The sequence below is a fragment of the Anopheles gambiae genome, chromosome 2 (assembly GCF_943734735.2).
Source record: "Anopheles gambiae chromosome 2, idAnoGambNW_F1_1, whole genome shotgun sequence".
NCBI lineage: Eukaryota > Metazoa > Arthropoda > Insecta > Diptera > Culicidae > Anopheles > Anopheles gambiae.
Window position 1 is genome coordinate 45,295,413 of NC_064601.1, and position 18,916 is coordinate 45,314,328.

General features: G+C 45.0%; 2 protein-coding genes across 11 annotated transcripts in view; one reads left to right on the forward strand and one right to left on the reverse strand.

Moving 5' to 3' along the window:
* Nucleotides 1–18,916, forward strand: part of LOC5667525 (uncharacterized) — a 386,862-nt gene that overhangs the window by 259,726 nt on the left and 108,220 nt on the right. The window lies entirely within an intron of this gene.
* Nucleotides 1–18,916, reverse strand: part of LOC1278751 (TBC1 domain family member 1) — a 28,350-nt gene that overhangs the window by 5,755 nt on the left and 3,679 nt on the right. For 2 of the 8 annotated variants that reach the window (XM_061650146.1, XM_061650145.1), the window contains exons 3-7: nucleotides 15,576–15,673; nucleotides 15,280–15,484; nucleotides 866–1,429; nucleotides 564–745; nucleotides 6–242 (exon numbers count right to left, since the gene is read on the reverse strand). In XM_061650146.1, coding sequence (XP_061506130.1) covers nucleotides 6–242; nucleotides 564–745; nucleotides 866–1,429; nucleotides 15,280–15,484; nucleotides 15,576–15,673 — 1,286 coding nt within the window. Of the gene's footprint in view, nucleotides 1–5; nucleotides 243–563; nucleotides 746–865; nucleotides 1,430–1,562; nucleotides 1,656–10,531; nucleotides 11,133–12,333; nucleotides 12,698–15,279; nucleotides 15,485–15,575; nucleotides 15,674–18,916 lie in introns of those variants that run through there. The other 6 variants (XM_318376.6, XM_061650147.1, XM_061650150.1 and 3 more) reach the window with 6 other exon arrangements.

The window sequence follows — 18,916 nt, forward strand, 5'->3', positions numbered from 1 at the left end:
CTTACTCCTCGTCTTGCGGTGATGCTGACTTGCTTTCTTTATTACTGGCCACGACACGTTCTGTATTTGGTGGTGCTACTGTTGCTGTCGTGGCTGACTGTGGCTGTTCCTGCTGTTGCTGCTGCTGCTGCTGCTGGTGCTGTTGGTGCTGTTCGTTGGTAGTGCTCTCACCGATTTTAGCTTGCTCTTCCGCTGGCTTACCATTACCGGACGTATTGCATTCCCCCACGGTACCATTCTCGCTGGAGATGAACGTAAATTGGATGATGGGTGGGTTAGGTAAGGTGTTGGATGTTGTAATGAATCGTGTACGGGTGCAATTTGATTAATGCAGTTGTGTGTGTGTGTATGATCGCTACAGTGGAAGGGGTAAACCACGAGCATACACTATTATCACGCTCCGTGTATCATCACACACACGCCTATCTAGCGAGTGGCCATGATCTGGCTGACCTCTCTCGTTAACTTCTACGATCCCGCGCAAACAAAACCGGCTCCACTCGCGATCACAACACGTGGGAAGATACTTAATTCGCTCGATTTGCTGGCGGTGCGGTACTTACATCTTCTTCGTCGGTATATCGAAATGGCTGACCCGACGGCCCTGGAAGACTTCGGGCGGATCGTCCGGTGCCGCCGGTGGCGTTGACTCTGTGCCCTTATTCTCGGCCTCATTGCTGCGCTGTGTCGTTGCGGCTTCCGCCGTACTGCTGCTTACCGATTCTGCATTAATCGGTACATTTTGCTAGACAAAAAGAGAAGAGAGAGAGAGAGAGAGAGAGAGCGAGAGAATCGGAAAGGTTAGGTTTTATTAAAAAAAAACGATGACACAACTGGAAGGTGCTAAATGCGACATGGTCCCTACCTTTCGCGATGCTTCCTGCTGCTGGCGCAGCTTTTCCGCATCGTACGCCTTGAACTTTGGCAGCGCCTCGTCGATGAACGTGTACGGGACGCGCTTGTGCGACACCTTGATCTTGCCGACGTACAGCACCTCAAAGAACTGCGAGTTGTTGGCGGATATGTCCGGCAGGGAGGCGAGACTGCACGAGATGCCACCGCTGCCGGTCGGTCCGTTCACACCGCCGGACGAGTGGTTCAATCCGCCGGAGTAGCTTTTTGACGTGGCCAGCCGGTTCGGGCCGCCGTTCTGGTACTGCTGCGGGTATGATTGATAGTGCTGGTGCTGTTGCTGTTGGTGCTGCTGCAGATGATACGCTAGCGTGGGGCTACTGTCGTGCTGGGCGTAGCGCATCTGTTCCGACAGCTTCAGGTTCGAGGCGGGCGTCGAATGGATACCCTGGTTGCGGAGCGCCTTCTGCAGATCGTTTGCGTTCGCGCTGGACGACACAATGCTCTGGGGTATGCTGCCAACGGAGCCACCGCCAACCGTGGCCGGATCGCGCATCTGCTGCATCAGCTCGGCCATCTGGAATGGTAGAGAGATAGAGAGAAGAAAGGGTAAGTTTAGAATGCACGAATATGATTTGGTCGTGTGAGTGTCAAAGTGTGTCGAAAATTGATACACACTACATAAAACACAAAATGGCACGGAAACACACCCGAAAATTAAGAGAACGAACTAAACCGTGATCGCTGCTCTCTGCGATCGTTACTGCACTCGCGCAAACTGCATCTAACGGTTGACTGCGACACACAGATGTTTGTCGTTTAATTAACGCCCCCTCTATACATTTGCGTGTCCTCTCGTCGCTACGTGTGCCTCTTCTCCATAACGTCCCCCCCCCCCCTTCGAGGGGCAACGATCATTTCAAAGCATTTGTTCAACACATGTGCCCCTATTTGAGAGTGTGTGTGGGCACGCGAGAAAGAAAGAGAGATAGTTTGCACTTTGTATGATGCACCGCAATGTAACTTACGCGAGTGTGGCATGACTTTTGTTCGGAGGCGTCCAAGCATACGAGAATAGAATTCCAGCAAACCCGTACCCGTACACGTGCAGTGGACTCCAAATACTGACAGAGCTCGCTACAACATCTCCGCTGTCCACGATCGTAAATCAAACATTTCAAATCAACTGACTTCAGTAATTCGGAGGGAGAACTTGCGCTGTGTTTATTTGATACAACACAGCACCTATCGAAAGGCTTATGGTGAAGGGCGTCCGATTGTTAACCTGCAGCCGAATCAAACAAATCAACGGCGACGATCGATTTGGTAATGTGGCGCTGACGTTGACGTTTATTTTTGGGACCTAGTACGGAAGCGCAACATTGCGACGCACAAGTGAGCCGCCGTAGCAAACTGTACATTAGCAATATTTGCTCTCTTATAGCGTCCGAAGGGTGAAGGTGGAACTAACGCGAAGCAACTAACACGTACGCTCTACAGAAGCATAGTGAGGTGAGCGGTGGGGGAAGACCAACAAAATAAAACCGGTCAACAACGAACCTTTGACTAAAGGGTGGACAGTAGAGGAAGAGTTCTTCAAGGTCGATGTTGTTGATATTGTTTTCATTATCTGTTTATTAGATGGACCATCGTGTTGATGTTGTTACGGGAGTGTTTAGTAGGGCATCGTTTCGAGAATGAATTAATTTTTAAATACATGATTTTTTGGATAATGTTTTGACTATTCCAAAATTAATCTTGAATTATATCAGCTTGAAACAGAAAAAATATAGCCTTTTGTAGTGGCCTACATCGCACCACAGCATCAATGAAGTAATTCGAAGAGTATAGAATCTAATTCTAGGCAGCGCCTTCTGATGAATCGATCCACTTAATTATCAAGAACTTTTTTTCTATGCTACAAACCCTTCGCCTTCAATCGGTAGCCCAGTCGTAACTCATTTTTTGTTGCTCAATATGTATGTATATGCAGGTGTATTTCGATAAATGATTAGATTAAATTGGACTGAAAATATATCTTTTGATTCTTTACAAGCAAAGAACTTCGAATTTGAGGTATCATTGGTTTCGCTTTTCGGCATTCAACAGGAAATTAGAACACAAAAATAGTACATTTCTGTATTATTGCTAAAGGCTTATGGAGTTGAAGTTTAATGATACAATAAATCATTAAAAAAGAGTTAAAAAGAATATCTTCACATTGATCGTGTTGTTTGGTAGAGGCGACCTATCCACTAGCGACCTATCCATAATCTGTTCATGATCGGGTCGCTTGAAGCAGTGACAGTTATATCAGTTCGTAATTCAATCACCAGTCAGATAAAAATGAACAAGAAAGAACTGGGTCAGGCTTACTAATTTTAGTCTGATGGTTATTCTAATGCAGCGCTTTGCAAATATTTCCAGTTTCTATTGATGATACTGATTTATATTTAAAAAAAAACGAAGGGGCTCAGAAATTTCCCCCCTTCCTCAGAAATGAATTATTTCTTCTAAATAGTCATTGAATTGCAGAGCTGAAAAATGAACAAAATAGTAGTGCAATAGCCATGCCAAATAAATAAAATTGAAGAAAAATTGACCGTCTTCTTGGGAGAACTTCTTCATTTTCAGTTTAGAGCTAACAAGTTTAGAGTTAAGCGTAAAAGAAAGGATTATGGAATTTAACAACTCTCTATAATGAGTGTTAGGGGCATCCTATTCTTTTCAGGCCTTGTTTTGTCCCACACGTTTTGGCTATAATTTGAAACATATCTCCGTTTGCCATTAAAACGTGACGAATGATTGAGTCAATCTATTTTTTTTTAAATTTCTACAAAGAACTCACGTTCTGCTACTTCAACAGGGGCTCGCTACTTATGCGTGGCACCAGCATAGATTCCATCTTGCAATACAGCGTGCAATCGTGCTTTAAAGTAAAGACATAAACCCACGTACAAAACCTACCAGAAGATGGTAATATACGAGACATGAGACAATTTCCTGTCTTGCTACTGGAAAGTCTTTGCCATTTTCTTATCCCCTTTCTGTATCTCACGACTGTCGGGATAATATTTTCACAGCTCGGAAACGAAGACGACAACAATCGACAAACAAGGGGATGCTCGGATGTTCCCGATGGTACCGATAAACGTTCGTACTTTAATAGCTGGAAAGGTGACACACGTGGCTCCAATTGTGATTGTGTATTCTGTACAACGTAAAGAAAACACTACACTTGCTGTTGGTGTTAAAGAGATGAAAATTGAATTTCTCGACACACTAGACGCTTTCTGTACGTTGCAAAAGAGGTTTAACCTTTGTTATGGAGCGGAACATGCTAGAAGTAGGAGATTTAATTAGCGCAAATGAAATTTCAATTGCTCCATCTCATAGTCGTTACAGCAATGAATTGATTTGTGTTATTTGAGATCTTTATGGCAATTTTGGCAGTAAACATAGGATTTAACATAAAACTAAGACTTAAAACCCTTAAGCTACCGGGGAACGATTCAGATAAGATTCAAACCCACCATGCCTTGCAGTAGCCATATCGTCGACCATTAGACCATCTAGCCAGTCCTTAATTATAAGTTTAGTACCAAGTCTTGGGATAAACCAAAAGGCAAACAATGAGAAAAGGTATCAGATGGAACCATCCACTACTTAACGAACCACATTCAGCAAAGGACTGAACATTACGGAACCCTTTATCAGGCAAAACAAACATCTGTTCAAAACCACTTGTTAAAGTTTCATTTCCATTTTCCGGAAAACTTTTGCACAAGAACTATGCATATGCGAAAATATAAAAAAAAATACGGCCCCATCTGCATTGCTTTCATCTCAAACAAATCAAACACCAGCATCCACCAGCATCCAGTTCAAAATGGTTTCACCTGCACGTGGATGAGCTGAAATTAAATTCCGGTTTGCGTTGATATCGTTCATTCGATTTAGCATCTCCGGTGTGCTGTGCTATGGCTGGAATGGTTATTTGTGTGTCTGGTGCGGGTTCACACGTGCGGTGATTGCTTGCTGGTTGGCAGCAGTGGAACACTCTGGCTCGAAACGGATCCCAGCCCTACCATCTGGATGGCCGGAAGGTCCCTTCACGTTCTATATACACAGACACTCACACACATACACACACATATACACCCTTTCTGGCTGCGTTGCTCCAACCATTCCGAGCGAATCAATCATGCAAGAGTCCACCATTACCGGAGGAACACGGCAAACAGGTTCATTTATAGGAGGGTAGAACCGAAGAGATGAACGAAAAATTGTGCCATTTATTTTTAGTCCCTGCTGCCCTCCAATTTCTGGAAGCTTTCATCACGGCACAAATGGTCGGCCATCGGTTGGACTGCAGGGGACACCGGGTTCACCCGGAAGTGATACCTACGGCTGAGTGAGCCTGTCAGTGGCTCGTGTATGAAGGCAAGTTATGGCTGTTTCCGATAGGCTTTCAGCATTGCCAGCTGATTCATACGTTCGTTGATACTTTTTTTTGGGGCGGGAATTTCGAAGCAAAAGCTCATAAATATACCTACTTTCTCTGCTGTAAAGGTTAAATTGCGAACTAAATCTATCCCAAAGTTTATTCCACCAGGTGTACCCTTTTAGGCCAACCTGTATAGTCAATATTTAATATTACAGAGATTACTTCTTGTAAAGTGCCTCCGGTAACCGTGTGTATGTGGGCACATACGTTTTGCCAACGGAAAGGATCAAAGTGCCAGTTTTTCGTCTAACCCACGCTTTCCCACGCCTGAGCCTAGCACTGACCTCAATTACAGCCACCCGGGAGCTAATGGTTATATTATGATGAGTGGTAAAATTACACATGACTGGCAAAGCAAGGCAGGAAAATCGGTCGCCCGTCGGTGGTTAGTGGAATGTAGTGGTGGAGCTAGATTCACTTTTAATAGTGCCGTGTACAGATTATTAGGAAAGGGTCAAATTAGTTGCCAGCTTAGGTCATGTTTGGACTGCCAGATCGGGATTGGTGCAGGATTTGTGCAGGAAATGAGAAAAATTGACGACAAAATTGAATGGCTGTTCGTCGCAAGTCATTTAAAAGCTATTTTGAGGAAGGTTTGCCAAATAAAAAAAGTTTTGGGAATTTATTTACTGACTTGAATAGCTGTCTCGGGGAATCAGATTTGAAAAGAAACATAAATATTAAATTTTCATAAACATACCGAATGCGAAATCCCTTATAGCAAATATCTTATTTTACTTCACTGATCAGGAACATGAAATCTCTCAAGGATTTTCCTTTGTAGTCGACCCTCTTGGTGAATTTACAAGCACATCTTAACCTTGTCGGTAAGTTCAATATCGATCGAGATGAGAAGAATGATATAAAAAACAGCAACAGCAACGATGACAGGAGCACATTTTGAACTTTTCCCACATTTTTGCCCCCACACTCATCCGTTTGAAACTGAAGCATTTGTTAAACAAAGTTTAGCAAATACGTTTGCTTTTGATCAGGTAATCAACCAGTCAATTTAAATAATTTGTTATTCTGATACTTTTTTTATACACTATTTAACATCTTTATGTTCAATAAAAAAGATAGTTAATTTATGTAAATTAAGAACAATGGTTGTGAGCGTGACTGCAAGCTGTATATAAAAAAAAATACTCATTATCGCCAAATGGCAGTAGGGAAGGGCGTGGTAGTGCATAAAGTAATGCTAATATTACCATAGAACATGTTCTATCCAATAAGCACCCATTCCACCACTCTGGAGCCACTCTGTTGCGCTTATTATAGTGCACCCCGTCCAGTGCTCTCACGTAGCAATGCTGATCGATCCATATCAGCCGGATCGCCTGCTTCTTCTGCGACCATAAACGAAACTAGCAGATGTAAACATTATCTGAGCTGCGCCGCTGAACGTCGCTTTACGTAGCGCCTGCAGTAGTGTACGGGATGTTTGTTCATCCATTTCATACCTTCCGCTTCCATTATCGGCAGGGCTATATTCCGTCCGAATGGGGCCGAATAGCACCGCTTTCGTGCAGAGGCTATTAAATTGAGATTTGCGATCCGGCAAATCGAAATAGCGATCTCAATATGCTCCTCCATTCTTAACCGCCTTCCGGCTCCGTCTCTCAGACCACTGTTAGCATTGTATGTGTGTGTGTGTTTAAGTGCGGGCATGAAACACTCATAGATGGTCGAAGATGTTTGAGTACTTCCGAGACGAAGGTGAGATCATTATTTTTAGATCGGAAACACTTCGTACACCTTGCCGTACCGCCAATAATGTAGTAGTGAAAGAACCAACAAAAAAAAACACGCAATAAAGGCGCTGACCACTCTGTACGAAACGGACGGAAACCATCTCGTTGGTGACAGGTTTAGTGGAGTTCGTTTTTTTCTCTCTCTCTTTTCTCGCTTTATTGCGGTCGAACAATCAATAAAATTGTTCTTATCGCTCTTTGGGAAAGTACTTTTGTGAGTAAATTAAAAGTGGCAAGAAAATAAAGATGGAAGAGGGAAGAACTTTGCGAAAAAAGAGATGAAAATGTTCTTTTTTTTCGGCAATAAATGTCTCTTGCGAGGATTATGAAGACTTATTTGTTGAAATGAAAACACATTGTAGCGTAGATTTTGTTTCTTGCACAAACAAACAGAAGAAAGAATAAGAACTTGTGATACGGATTAAGTGGGACTGTTGTGATTTGTATATTCAAGAGTCTTTGTATCGATAACTAAGTGTAACTATTGATTACTATAAATAAGATCTTATAATTAAATTCACCAAGCAACTCAGAGTATTATCGAACTCCTATTTTATTTGAGGAATGGTTCAGGCGTGTCTATCGAAAGCTCATCAATAGATATTGCTTGAGGCTGGGTTCGAGAAGAGCTTGATCAATCGATTTTATCATACACTAGACAGATAAGGAAAGCAAACGTCTCGGTCTTTAGATGACTTATTATGATAATATCAACATTAGAAGTATTTGAACTTATTTTTGGTCATGTCTTTACTATACACTGTATTACATACCACACGTTTGTGATACTGTTATGAAAATTTAATAACACTACACTTAAATTATTATGGTTTCAAGTTTCACACACATTTTCTGTTTAACTCTGCTTTGTTGCGTAAACTCTTCGCCCGAATGCAATATTGAACTACACGATAAAATTGTTATCGGCATTGGCTGCAGAGTTAGTCTTGCATGCTGGCAGGTGCACTCAAATCCAGTAAAATTAATTAATTTAAATTAATTTATTGAAAATTATTGTACTAACAGATACATATTATAAACAAGTATCAAAATCAAACAGAATATTTTAGCATTTTCTGCACTAAGTAAACTTATTGCCATCGTATTCTTGGAATTAAAAGGTTTTCAAATTACAGTAGAACATTAAAATAATTAAAGTGTTTGGGTATTAGTCGCTGTGTACATAGGGTGTATTATTCACGACTACACTTGCTGCACTGTATAGTGTAGTGTGTTGGTGCGAACCGTTTCAATCGTGCCGTACCGGGAACCGTTTGCTTGCCGTGTGCCTACGCTATTTCGATGTGGAGACAACTAGGCACCATTCGACCATTTGTCGTACGCGATAATCCCTAACAACCGTACCGTTTGCGTTCGTTCGTATACGGTGACCCAACACACAGACACATAGCCACACACATAGACACTCACACACACACATGTATACCTGCTGCTGGTTTGTGTAATGCAAATGAAATGCTTTGTGCTGTCAGTGAAACGCTCCGGCTGTAGTTCCCTGCCGTCCTCACATTGCATTGCAGACAGAAGCCTCGGATTAAGCAAATTTCCAGCTCGCCGCTTTCGCACTCCCGTCACTTAGTTGGGTGCAAAATTTCCGTTCCACTCGTCGTGAGTTCATAATTGCTTTGGCAAAGCAAAAATGAGCTCAGTCAAGTGTGAGACACAACTAACGGCACACGGCAAAACAGGGACCCGGTCTAGGCGCGTTATCGGCAAAAAAGGGAAATTATCATTACCAAAACAGGCATTAAAACAATAGAATAGCCCAAATCCATTTGCAACACTGTTTGCTTATAAAACGGTAGTGCCGCTGGGTGGGATGAGCTGTTAAATAGTTTTGTTTGCTGTGTTTCACCTCCAGCAGTAGACAGGTTTGACTGACAAGCTCTTAATGAAGACGACGGCTGCTTTGTCTCTAGCCTTACAAAAAGGATGCGAATTTTGTACCGTTTGAAGGAACTAGCCGGCTTGGATGGGGTAAATGAAGAGAGGCAGCAAGGTATTAAGCAACACTCTGATGCTCATTTTGTTCCGAAGAAGTGAATTGACGATCGTTTAAATAAGGCTTGTTGCTAGGTTGCTTGGTGAAACATACACACACATTTGGAAATGAGGCACAAATAAGTTGTAGCAAACAACCCTACGGGCTTGGATTTAGATTACGGTTGTTTGTTTTATAATATGCTATCTTTTTGCAATATTTCCTATTTCCATCATTTTTCCAGTACAACTAAAATTAAGCATATTTAAGCAATGAATTCGCTTAATAATGGGCATTCTTTCTCTTCCAGTTCACTGCGTCTAAAATAGTTTCATCGCTTTACTTCTCCCAGGCATAACTACCCCGCCCATTAGCCCTCCTCCGCTCAGGTGCGTTCTTCTCGCTTCGATTGTGGGATTAATATTTCGCTCATCCGAAAAAAGGATGCCAACAATGCCGGAGCAAATATTCGTCTCCCCTCCTCAGCTGCTTACGTGCCGCGATAGCAATAAACAACTTCATGTGTGGTGAAAAGATAAATTGGTTACGATAAGGATAGGCTCCGGTGTAGGACGGTACTGGCCTAAAATCAGCCCAAAGTAAGCAAAAAGGCACCACCAGACGATGTGAGTGCGGGATCATTTTGTTGTTTTTTTGTTTGCTTTATTTAGTGGTTCAATGAACATCGCTAAACAGCAGCACAGGGATAGGCATCATCTTTTATCATATGGATAAGGCACGATTATGGCTCGAAGGGATGAGCGCGGAAAAAAGACTATCCCTATGGTATATAAGATAACCACGGTCTGTGGGACCGGGTTTCACACGCCCGCAGCCCCGCAGACGGTGGTTCCAAAGCGGCTGGTCATGAATAAATTACACGGTTTTTGCGAGAAATTTTAGCTGCCACCTTTCCCGACACCTCATCGGACGTCGGATATCCCGGGCCGAATGCTTTTTCTTGGTGGAAAGGAGAAACGATTTCTATAATAGCGAAATGAGCAAGAAGGGAAACAGAACGATACAGTAAACTAAAAAAGCAAGGGAAAAGATTCTCCGAAGGATGGAAACAACCTAAAAGGCACATGGCACATGTCTGGGTGTGTGCGAACACATTCCACTCTCAAACGTGCGCGCGCGCTTCAAGGCAGTGGCCTAAAACCGGGCAGATGAGCTTTATTGCCCCCAAAATGGCAGTCAGGTGGTCGCAGCGGCAGGTACCGCAGTGTTATTACGCTCATCGATTGTGGCCCCGATACAGTTTGTTCGATTGGTGACCTTTATGCGTTTGGATGCGGTGTTTAGGCTAACGGTCGTGGATGGAGATGGGTGTTTTTCATCGAATGGAGGCGCCCAGCTCGAAGGCGATGGAGGCGCCCAGTGGCGATACGTGCGGGGGTCTGTATGACTACTTACATTCTTCTTCATCCGGTAGGACGAAGCGTCACTCCAGGAGGTGACCATGACGTTGTCCTTGTACAGTGGAAGGGTAAACATGATGTAGCGGTTCTGCTTTCCCACAACACACCCACTCTTTCTCGGCAGCTTCCCACCGTTGAATTCAACAGCTGCTCTTCGGCGGAAAGGACAAACTGACGCCAAGTTGGCTCACACACACACGCACACACACACGGCCACAAACAGACACAAATACACCTTCGGAGGTGAATTTCACTCTTTGTGGTACTGCGAGCGCCCGCCCCGGAACTCAATCAGCACCAATTGCTTCCAATTAAGAGCAACACTCTCTATCGGACTGGCGCTTGCTTACAGCTTCTTCTTCGTCTGCTGCTGCTGCCTCCACAGTGGTGGGTGCCAAATTTATTGATTTGTTTACCCCGTGCACAATCGTTTGTTGGGGCGCGATGGGTTTGTTGCTTTTCTATATTGCACTTGATTTGTTAGGGCTTCCTCACCAAGGGGGGGGGGGGGTCCGTTGCGCACGGACGGTTGGCGCTCAGTTCGTAGATTGAACAAAGGCGCAGCGCGACTGATCGATGATAAGGTGCCGCTGGCGCTGGGAAGGTACGTGGGAGGTATAAAATGGGTAGTCACATGAGAGCGAAAGAGAGAGAGAGAAAGAGAGACAGATAGGGAGCGAGTGAGTGGATGATACTTCTAAAAACAATGTACACGAGGCCGGGCGAAGCGAAGGCTCGCAAGAAAAGGAGCAGACAAATTAGCTATCGCTTCGCAAGACACACATCGGTGCCGGTGATGGATGTGGCCGGCTGCTAGAATAAACAGATTTTCGTGTGGCATGTAGCAAGCAAAGAGCATATGAATTGTCCATCACGCATCATAAAGCATACGAGGCGTGCGTTTGCTTCGGGGTAGTGGCCTTAGGGACGTTCGTGAAAAAAACGGTTCTCCAAACAACTATTACGTTCACCAAATACACACACACCACTAAAGCAAAAGCACTTGAAAGGCTTCGTATAAAGTTTTGTTTTTTCACATTGGCTATATCACAACGTTACAGCGTGTAATTGGGCGTGATTTTTCGCAAACAACGTACGGGCGAAGCGACTGACCCTGCCAGCCCACCGACAGTCGGACGCCGTTGGCCTGATTTCAGTGACTTTGTTTTAAAAATAATTCTCGATGTTTGGTGTGCAAGGAAAAGGGAGCGACACGAAAAATAAGACACCCATACACAGCAGCACGATCGCGAACGATCAACCAGCTGAGCTGGGACGGTTTGTTACGATGCAGACGAGTGTAGGGGGTTTACATTGTTTGGGTGTACCCGCGTGGGCAGCGAGTGCAAATAGTGTCCCTCTCGTGTGATGGAAAATTCCGGCAAACATCTCAGGGGAAGTGACTTTGCAGTTGTAGTGATCAGATAGTTTCTCGAGCTTTTCACGAGTTTAACGACTTGCTGGGGTCTCACTAGAGTCTTTCTCTCTTTCTCTCTACGTGGGAAATGTTATTGCTCGAGCAAACAAGTTCTTTATACACATCCCAAATCGTAAAACGCAAACACGACAAGCAAGGCACAACGAGTGGTTCGCAACCGGAAGGAAGCGAAGCGACCGATTCATTTCGTAACAGGTGACACCAAGAGCATGCTCAAGGACAATGCGGCACCAAAGCAAAACCGTTGCACTCCGAACTCGCACTTAGGGTGATTAGCCATATCGTAGCGTTAAAGCGTACACATGGCACACACTTGAGAAACGAAACGACTCACACACACACTCTCTTCATTGACTCACTTTGATCAGCACACTTGCCGGCAGCACATTTTTTGGCGACGGAAAACTTCTCGCCTCTCAATATTATGACTAACTTATTTTCCACCGCGGGCGGGTTTGTAGACCCGACCGGAAGACGCGTGCGTTTGGTAGGAGTGTATACCAACCGCCCCGGCACAGTAATCGAACACTCTCGAAACCGTTCTACTGCGTTCGCGTTCTGCGTTCCGCACGTTGTCGTGGTGAGTTATTTTTTCGCTCTTCTTTCTCCTGTACGGGTTCGGGCTTTTATTTTTCTTTTGGGACCGTTAGTCCCCGGCACACGAACACGTAGCCCCAGTTATGACGCGTTTGGGTCGGTAGGAAAAATTCGACTGCCGCGAGCCGCTTACCGAAAGACTGGGCGACCGCACGCGAAAGCGCAACGATCTTCAACGATGCCGATTACCGATCGACGTGACCGTTTCGGCTGACTGTCTAGTGTAGTAGTTGTACGGGTTTTTGGCAGTGTGTTGGTGACGTGTGGCAAAATAGCATATTCAGCGAGCAACACCACCACAACACGATGCACATGGCGCAACAACAAAACCGCCCAAACCGTCAGCACCATCATCATCATGCGCCTACTGCGTGTATCGCAAACATCGCGTCGAAGAATTGGCCAACGACGACGACGACGGCGACGACGATCGATGATATAAATTTAGAACCATCAGCGTGCGGTTGTTGGTGGTGCTATTTCTTGTTCCTGCTTGCTTGTTTTCTTTCGGCGATGTTTTCTTTTGTTCCGCGAGCGCGAGCAAAACTTCTCACCGTGTGCGAGAAGTCGTTTGGAGAAATATTCGCGCTTCACATAATAATGAAAATACTCTCACGTGCGCTATAAATGCAGTAAAAGTTGTAAATTCTGCTTCATATGGTCTCTAAAGCCCAAACACAACCACAAGTATCCATTACTTTCATGCCGTAACGTATAAAATGAGGTCAGTTTTGACGATTACCGTACAATCATTAAAATGCCTGTTGCATGTTATGGTCCAGTTCCGCCTTTTGTTGCTAATATTGTGACGATTTCGAGGTAGAAATTGTAGCATCCATACCAACAAACGCCAAACCCAAATCAAACTTCAACTTACAACTCCCAAGGACACATTTGGAGCACAATTGGTCAGTGCACGAACCATACGCAAACCTCATCCGGTAGCTTTATGGCATCAATTGAAGCGAACAATCAAGATCGCTTTTGAACTCTTCACACGGTACGAACACCGGATTAGAAGCCGGCTTGGATCACCAGGCTGACAGCGCAGTCATCCCGCCGAGACCGTTGTTCGTCAGATTGATTGCAGCGTACGCGAACCGTTCCCCGGCGAAGGCTCTCCTGGCAAAAGTTCTAGTCACGCAGAGGCGAATTAACAACCACCAGCGCTCGAGCCGTCTGGCGGTAGGCTTCACCGTGGCTTCACGATATCACAAATCACGCGTATGGTGAAACCACTTCAATCGAAAGCTCTACTCCTCTATCTCTCTTTGTCTTGCTGGAGTTGGGGACCGAACAGGCCGCTTGGGGACGACGGCGCGCCCAACACGAACGGTGGGGTTGCTGAAATTGACTACGCAAAAAAAACAGCCGCTCGCGTAGTCACGCAAAGCAAAGCTGGATTTCGTGCCGATTGGCATTTTTTGGTGATTTCCCGAGGAGTGGGTCCGAGGAGAGCGTTTTGCCAATCGCTGGATACACCATTTCTTTGTCGTCGTCGGTAAGGTAAACAGACAGTCGCACGCACCTCCTCTCTATCGCACTCGTTCGAGGGTTGTGGCCATTCGAGCGGACCATTGCCTAAACGGTAGATCATTATTCATTATCACCGTGACGATAAAGCTCGGACGGATAAACATTGGCTGCTTTGTTGACTTTGTTCGCTAAGAAGACGCATTTTGGTCCTCGATTAAATAGAAGAAAAGTAACCCGGTCACCCATCTTCTTGCGTGCGCTTCTGGGTTGCCGGTCCGCACGCCCTCTACCGGACGCTAGCATAACGCATTATCAGCAATATGGCGTTAATAAGCAACATTTGCCGTGACTATCATGATAAAAAATAGCACAGATTTAGGCACGGCAAGCAGCCCAATGCGTGCTGTGAATTGTTAACATGAATCTGTTTATGCGGGAAGCTGCCATATCTCGTGCGCTAAATTAACCACCACCTTCGCTTCCTATGCCTGTTCCTGCTTGATAAAGCAATTTAGAGTGGGCGGAAACATGATCCCACACCAAGAACACAGCTATTGTGGAGCTTTGACTGTATGTGAGTGTTTCTGTGTGTGTGCGAACAAACACGTTTGTCCGGCATTCGAACGAGTTCGGATGGACAAGCTTTCCCGTAATGAGATAATTAACATACGAATCGTGCCGTAATGAACGTTGGTCCCAACAAGTCCCAGGAATGTTACTGTGCGATGTATCATTAGCACCTGCACGCGTTAAGCTTTGCATTCCGAGCGGAAGGCCGGCGTCGTTGGATATTGATGGCGGTTGAAGAAGAAAGCACGTGTATATCGCTTCTCCGGACAGCACACAATAAAGCCCTGAATGTCTCGCCGTACTTAACGAACTGCCCTCCACACCGGGGTTTTTCGGAACTACTTCAGGGGGAGTTGTTTAGGGTGGTTTTGTCCATTAAAACCGGGAATTTGTGTGCGTGTCTTTGCGTAGATAAGTTTAACACCAGCCGCCTGTTTCGGGACATACACACACAGTGCGTGTTTCGTGCCTGGCCAGCTGTGCAACAAGCCGTACCTGACCTTCCTGCTTACTGTCAGTGTCAAGGATTAGGGTGCGTTAGCTGTTGCTGGTAGTAGTTTTTCCCCAGGTATGACCTATTGCGCGTTTCAGATACTTCAATGACGAGAAGGTTTGCATTTTCCAAGTTCCATTGCCTTTATCAAAAAACTAACCCAACCTACCTGTTCGTACTTTTCACACTCGTAAAAGTGTATGTGCAGCAGTGGATCGTGCGGGTTCTTCAGCAGATACACCAGCCCAAACTCGGGACCAAAGATTTCCGCCACGTTGTCATTGCCGATCGTAATTGGCTGTGGCCGGGTGCTCGTCGCTTTCGGCATCAGAAAGTCAGCATTCTTTTTGCCCTTTTCCTGCTTCACGATCACCCTATGAGGGGGAAGCAGAAAGGCGAATGAAGAAGGCGGATTAGTTTAGGTACTGCTGCCCACTGTATCTCTGGACGGATCGGTTAGCTCACCTGCAGTAGCCGAGAATGTATCGTAGCTTGTGCTCGAACTGTAGCTCAAAGTCCGTGTTGTACGCTGCCAGCACACCGTCCTCGACACCGACCGATAGCTGTGGAGATGGAAAGTGGAGAAAAGCAGAGAGTAGAAATTATTGGTTAGAAACACTCAGCCACACAGCACGGCACGGAATCAAAATCAACAGCACCAGTGACTACTGCATTGGTTTGCCGGTCGGGCAGCCAGGCAACGATAAATCACGATAAACCTCCCAAAGGACAATCTCGCCGTCTGCATCACCGGAAACGAGCAACCATGTTCCCGGGAAAGCGATTCGATTGATCGTCTGGTTAGAGTAGGATTCATGGCAGTAAGGGAAAGGTGTGTCAGTAGTTTAGAGATGTATTGTGTGTATGAGTGTAGATTGCCTTTGCTAAGCATGTGTGGATGGTGTATCAATATCCACTTAGAGCAGTTCGGCATAGTGCACGATGGTGTTAATTATTTGTGAAGTGCTTTGGAGACTTCAAAGTTCTTTTAGAATTTATTGGAAATAGTTGAAAGGCAATCCATTTTGGTTATACCAAAGTCCGTATACAGATGTTCTCAAGAAAAAAGTGCACATAATATTATAAATATTTCACTTTTATATCCCTTTCATGCCAGGGTCTTTTTGAGATTTTCCAAGAATGCGTGTAATAAACTTTCTGCTTGGAAATAACTTCCACCGGATGCGGAGTTCTTGCGTACCTCCTATAAATGATACGAGCTACGCCTCAATTTGTAGAACATATGTCTTCAGCACTGGTGACATCTGGTACAATAAGCTTCATCAAAATCCTTGCCGACTTTAAGCCATATAAGCATGTGCGCCGTCTGCCCTAGGACACGGGTTCTTAGCGAGTAGTATATGGTCGATAAAGTTTTATGCTCGGCTTCGCTTTTGCCCGCCCAGCCCAGCAGGTTGAAAAGTTTAATTTAAAGTGTCTTTTGTAAAAAGCTGTGCTCTTTCAATCCTTGTTCCCTGCTTCCCTTGCTCTCTGAGGGGCAATCGCCCAGATGAAGGGCGCATAAACGGCAGCTTGTCGAGACTAATCCGACGGAAAAGTTTATGGATACGAGCAACGATAAAGTGTATGTTGCGCAGTTAAGCTGCCAAAGGTTAGGAATAACTTGTACCCAGCCGAAGCCTTTTTAAGGGTGTTTCTTTTTTCTACTTCCCGTCGGAGGCTCTTCAAAAACGGTTGAAACCATCCCGCTCAGTAACGCCGACAGACTCGGCAACGGAATGGTGGTGTTTGGGACCTGCCAGCGGGATATCACTTAATGTAGGCCGACAGTAATGCGACCGGTTAGCCCGGTTACTACTACTAACCGGTCGATAACGAAGACATTTGTAGTGAGAAAAATGTGGCTTGCTTTCACCATTTCGGAAGCTCGTGCTCGGGCTCTTCTTCGCAGGCCGGAGCGTTACGCCAGCACCAGTCTCTAACCAGCTTACTTAGAGGTGGTCAGATACACAGCCGGTTGAAGAAGCGACATCCGGACACGGTCCAATTTAACGACACCAACGCACAAACCCCTACCCACTATTGGCGCTAATTGGAAACGTTGGAAGAGTTCTTTGCCATCGACCGAACGAACCCCCTGCTGCCGTCGAAAGGGATGATGGGCGAAGGAACTGCTCTTTCGGGAACGGCTCCCACTGCACTCGGGAAATGCCTTTGGCATAAAATCCTATCCCCGGCAACGGTTCATCCGGTTCTTTTTACTCTTCTTCTGCACCAGGCCTATGGGTTTGCAATGGATTGGTGCGGTCCCATTCTGTGGAGCTACTCCCCGGAGGACAATAAATCTACTCACTTCAAAAGCATCGGCTTGAAAGCTGAACGAGCTGTGTAGTGTACGAATGAAACGCAAGGAGCGCGTACGGCTAATAGAACAGAAGATTTTGTGGCATAGTGAGGCATATGCTTTGTAAAGTTTTCTATCCGGAAGGCAAAAAAGAATCACCATAAATAGCGTTTTCTCCTGCTTCTAAAGATGTACAGGACACATTTCGGAGAGAGACAGTGTTTGGCAACGTTGAGATATGGAGAACCAAGAACTATAGTGAAGAAGTGAAAAAAGTTGAACTACAATGGGAAAGAATTCTTCAGAAACAACTTTCATTTGTCTTTGGGTGATATATTCTTCACTTACAAGTTCATTGAAGCGTTAAGCTTTTTAAAGTTTTCTTCGAAGCCTCCCAAATATCTTTCCAAGTTCCTCTACCTTTAACGAAGAATTAACGCAACCTATCAAAATTGAAATACAAATACAAATATCCAGTCCCAGTGTCCAGTACGCTAGGCATCAGAGAACTTAAAACAAATTAACTGCTTAATTTAGTTCCCATTTATGTATTTTATCACCCTCTACCCTCTCTCTTTCATCGTAACAGCATGACGATTCTTGCAAAAACCCTGCAAAACACCTTCACACACACCCACACACACTAACGAAACCACTTTCATTTCGCTTTATTACAATTTTAATAGCATTTGGGCGTAAATGTGGCCCCCATCCCTTTTTCCTGTCTGTAATTAATTTTGTGCCGTGATGTGACAGAAGGCCGAATACCGAGCGACACTCTACCAGCAGCCTCAGTCCAAATTTAGTTCCAAACATCCATCCAATGGCTAGGATAGTGAAAATTTTACTGACAGGAAGATGCAATTTTCGCGTACGTGCACATGCTTGGCATGATGTACTCGTGATGATGATATCCTTTTTGGGTAGTGTGCGCTTTGTAGCCTTCGCTACAGTACAGCCACCGTCTGTTGTCTTGAAGCATTGCCCCGTGATGTCAATCGTTTGCCCAAACCATCCGTCATGCTGTGGGAAAGCTCGCATAGTCTATGCATAGTCTAATAAAGGTTAGTGTGCTTCGTTAGGCAAGAAAAGATGCCTTTGCACCATGTTTTGCCGGCATTGGGAGATGAAAAAGGGGTCATTACCATCGTCAAACTGCATTACACTTTGTGTGCTTGGGCCTCGCAAGACGTGCTCGGGAAGCAAATGAGACTCTGATTACGAGGAGTTCGGTGTGTCTGGGTGTGGACGGTGCTGGCATTATTATGGGAACGATTTAAACTCGCGCCATTAAACTTAATCTGGAACATAATTTGATGAATGTACTTTAAGAAAGTAGACGGAAAAAAGAATGATGCAGAACACCTTCGCCAGCAATGAAGCATCTTTGAGGAACCATCGCACCATACAACTCTTTCAAGCGGAAGCATGTTGTGCGAAACATCCAGGGGCCGTAACTAAAGCTGAAGTTTACCCGCCCGACAACAACGTGATGGAATAA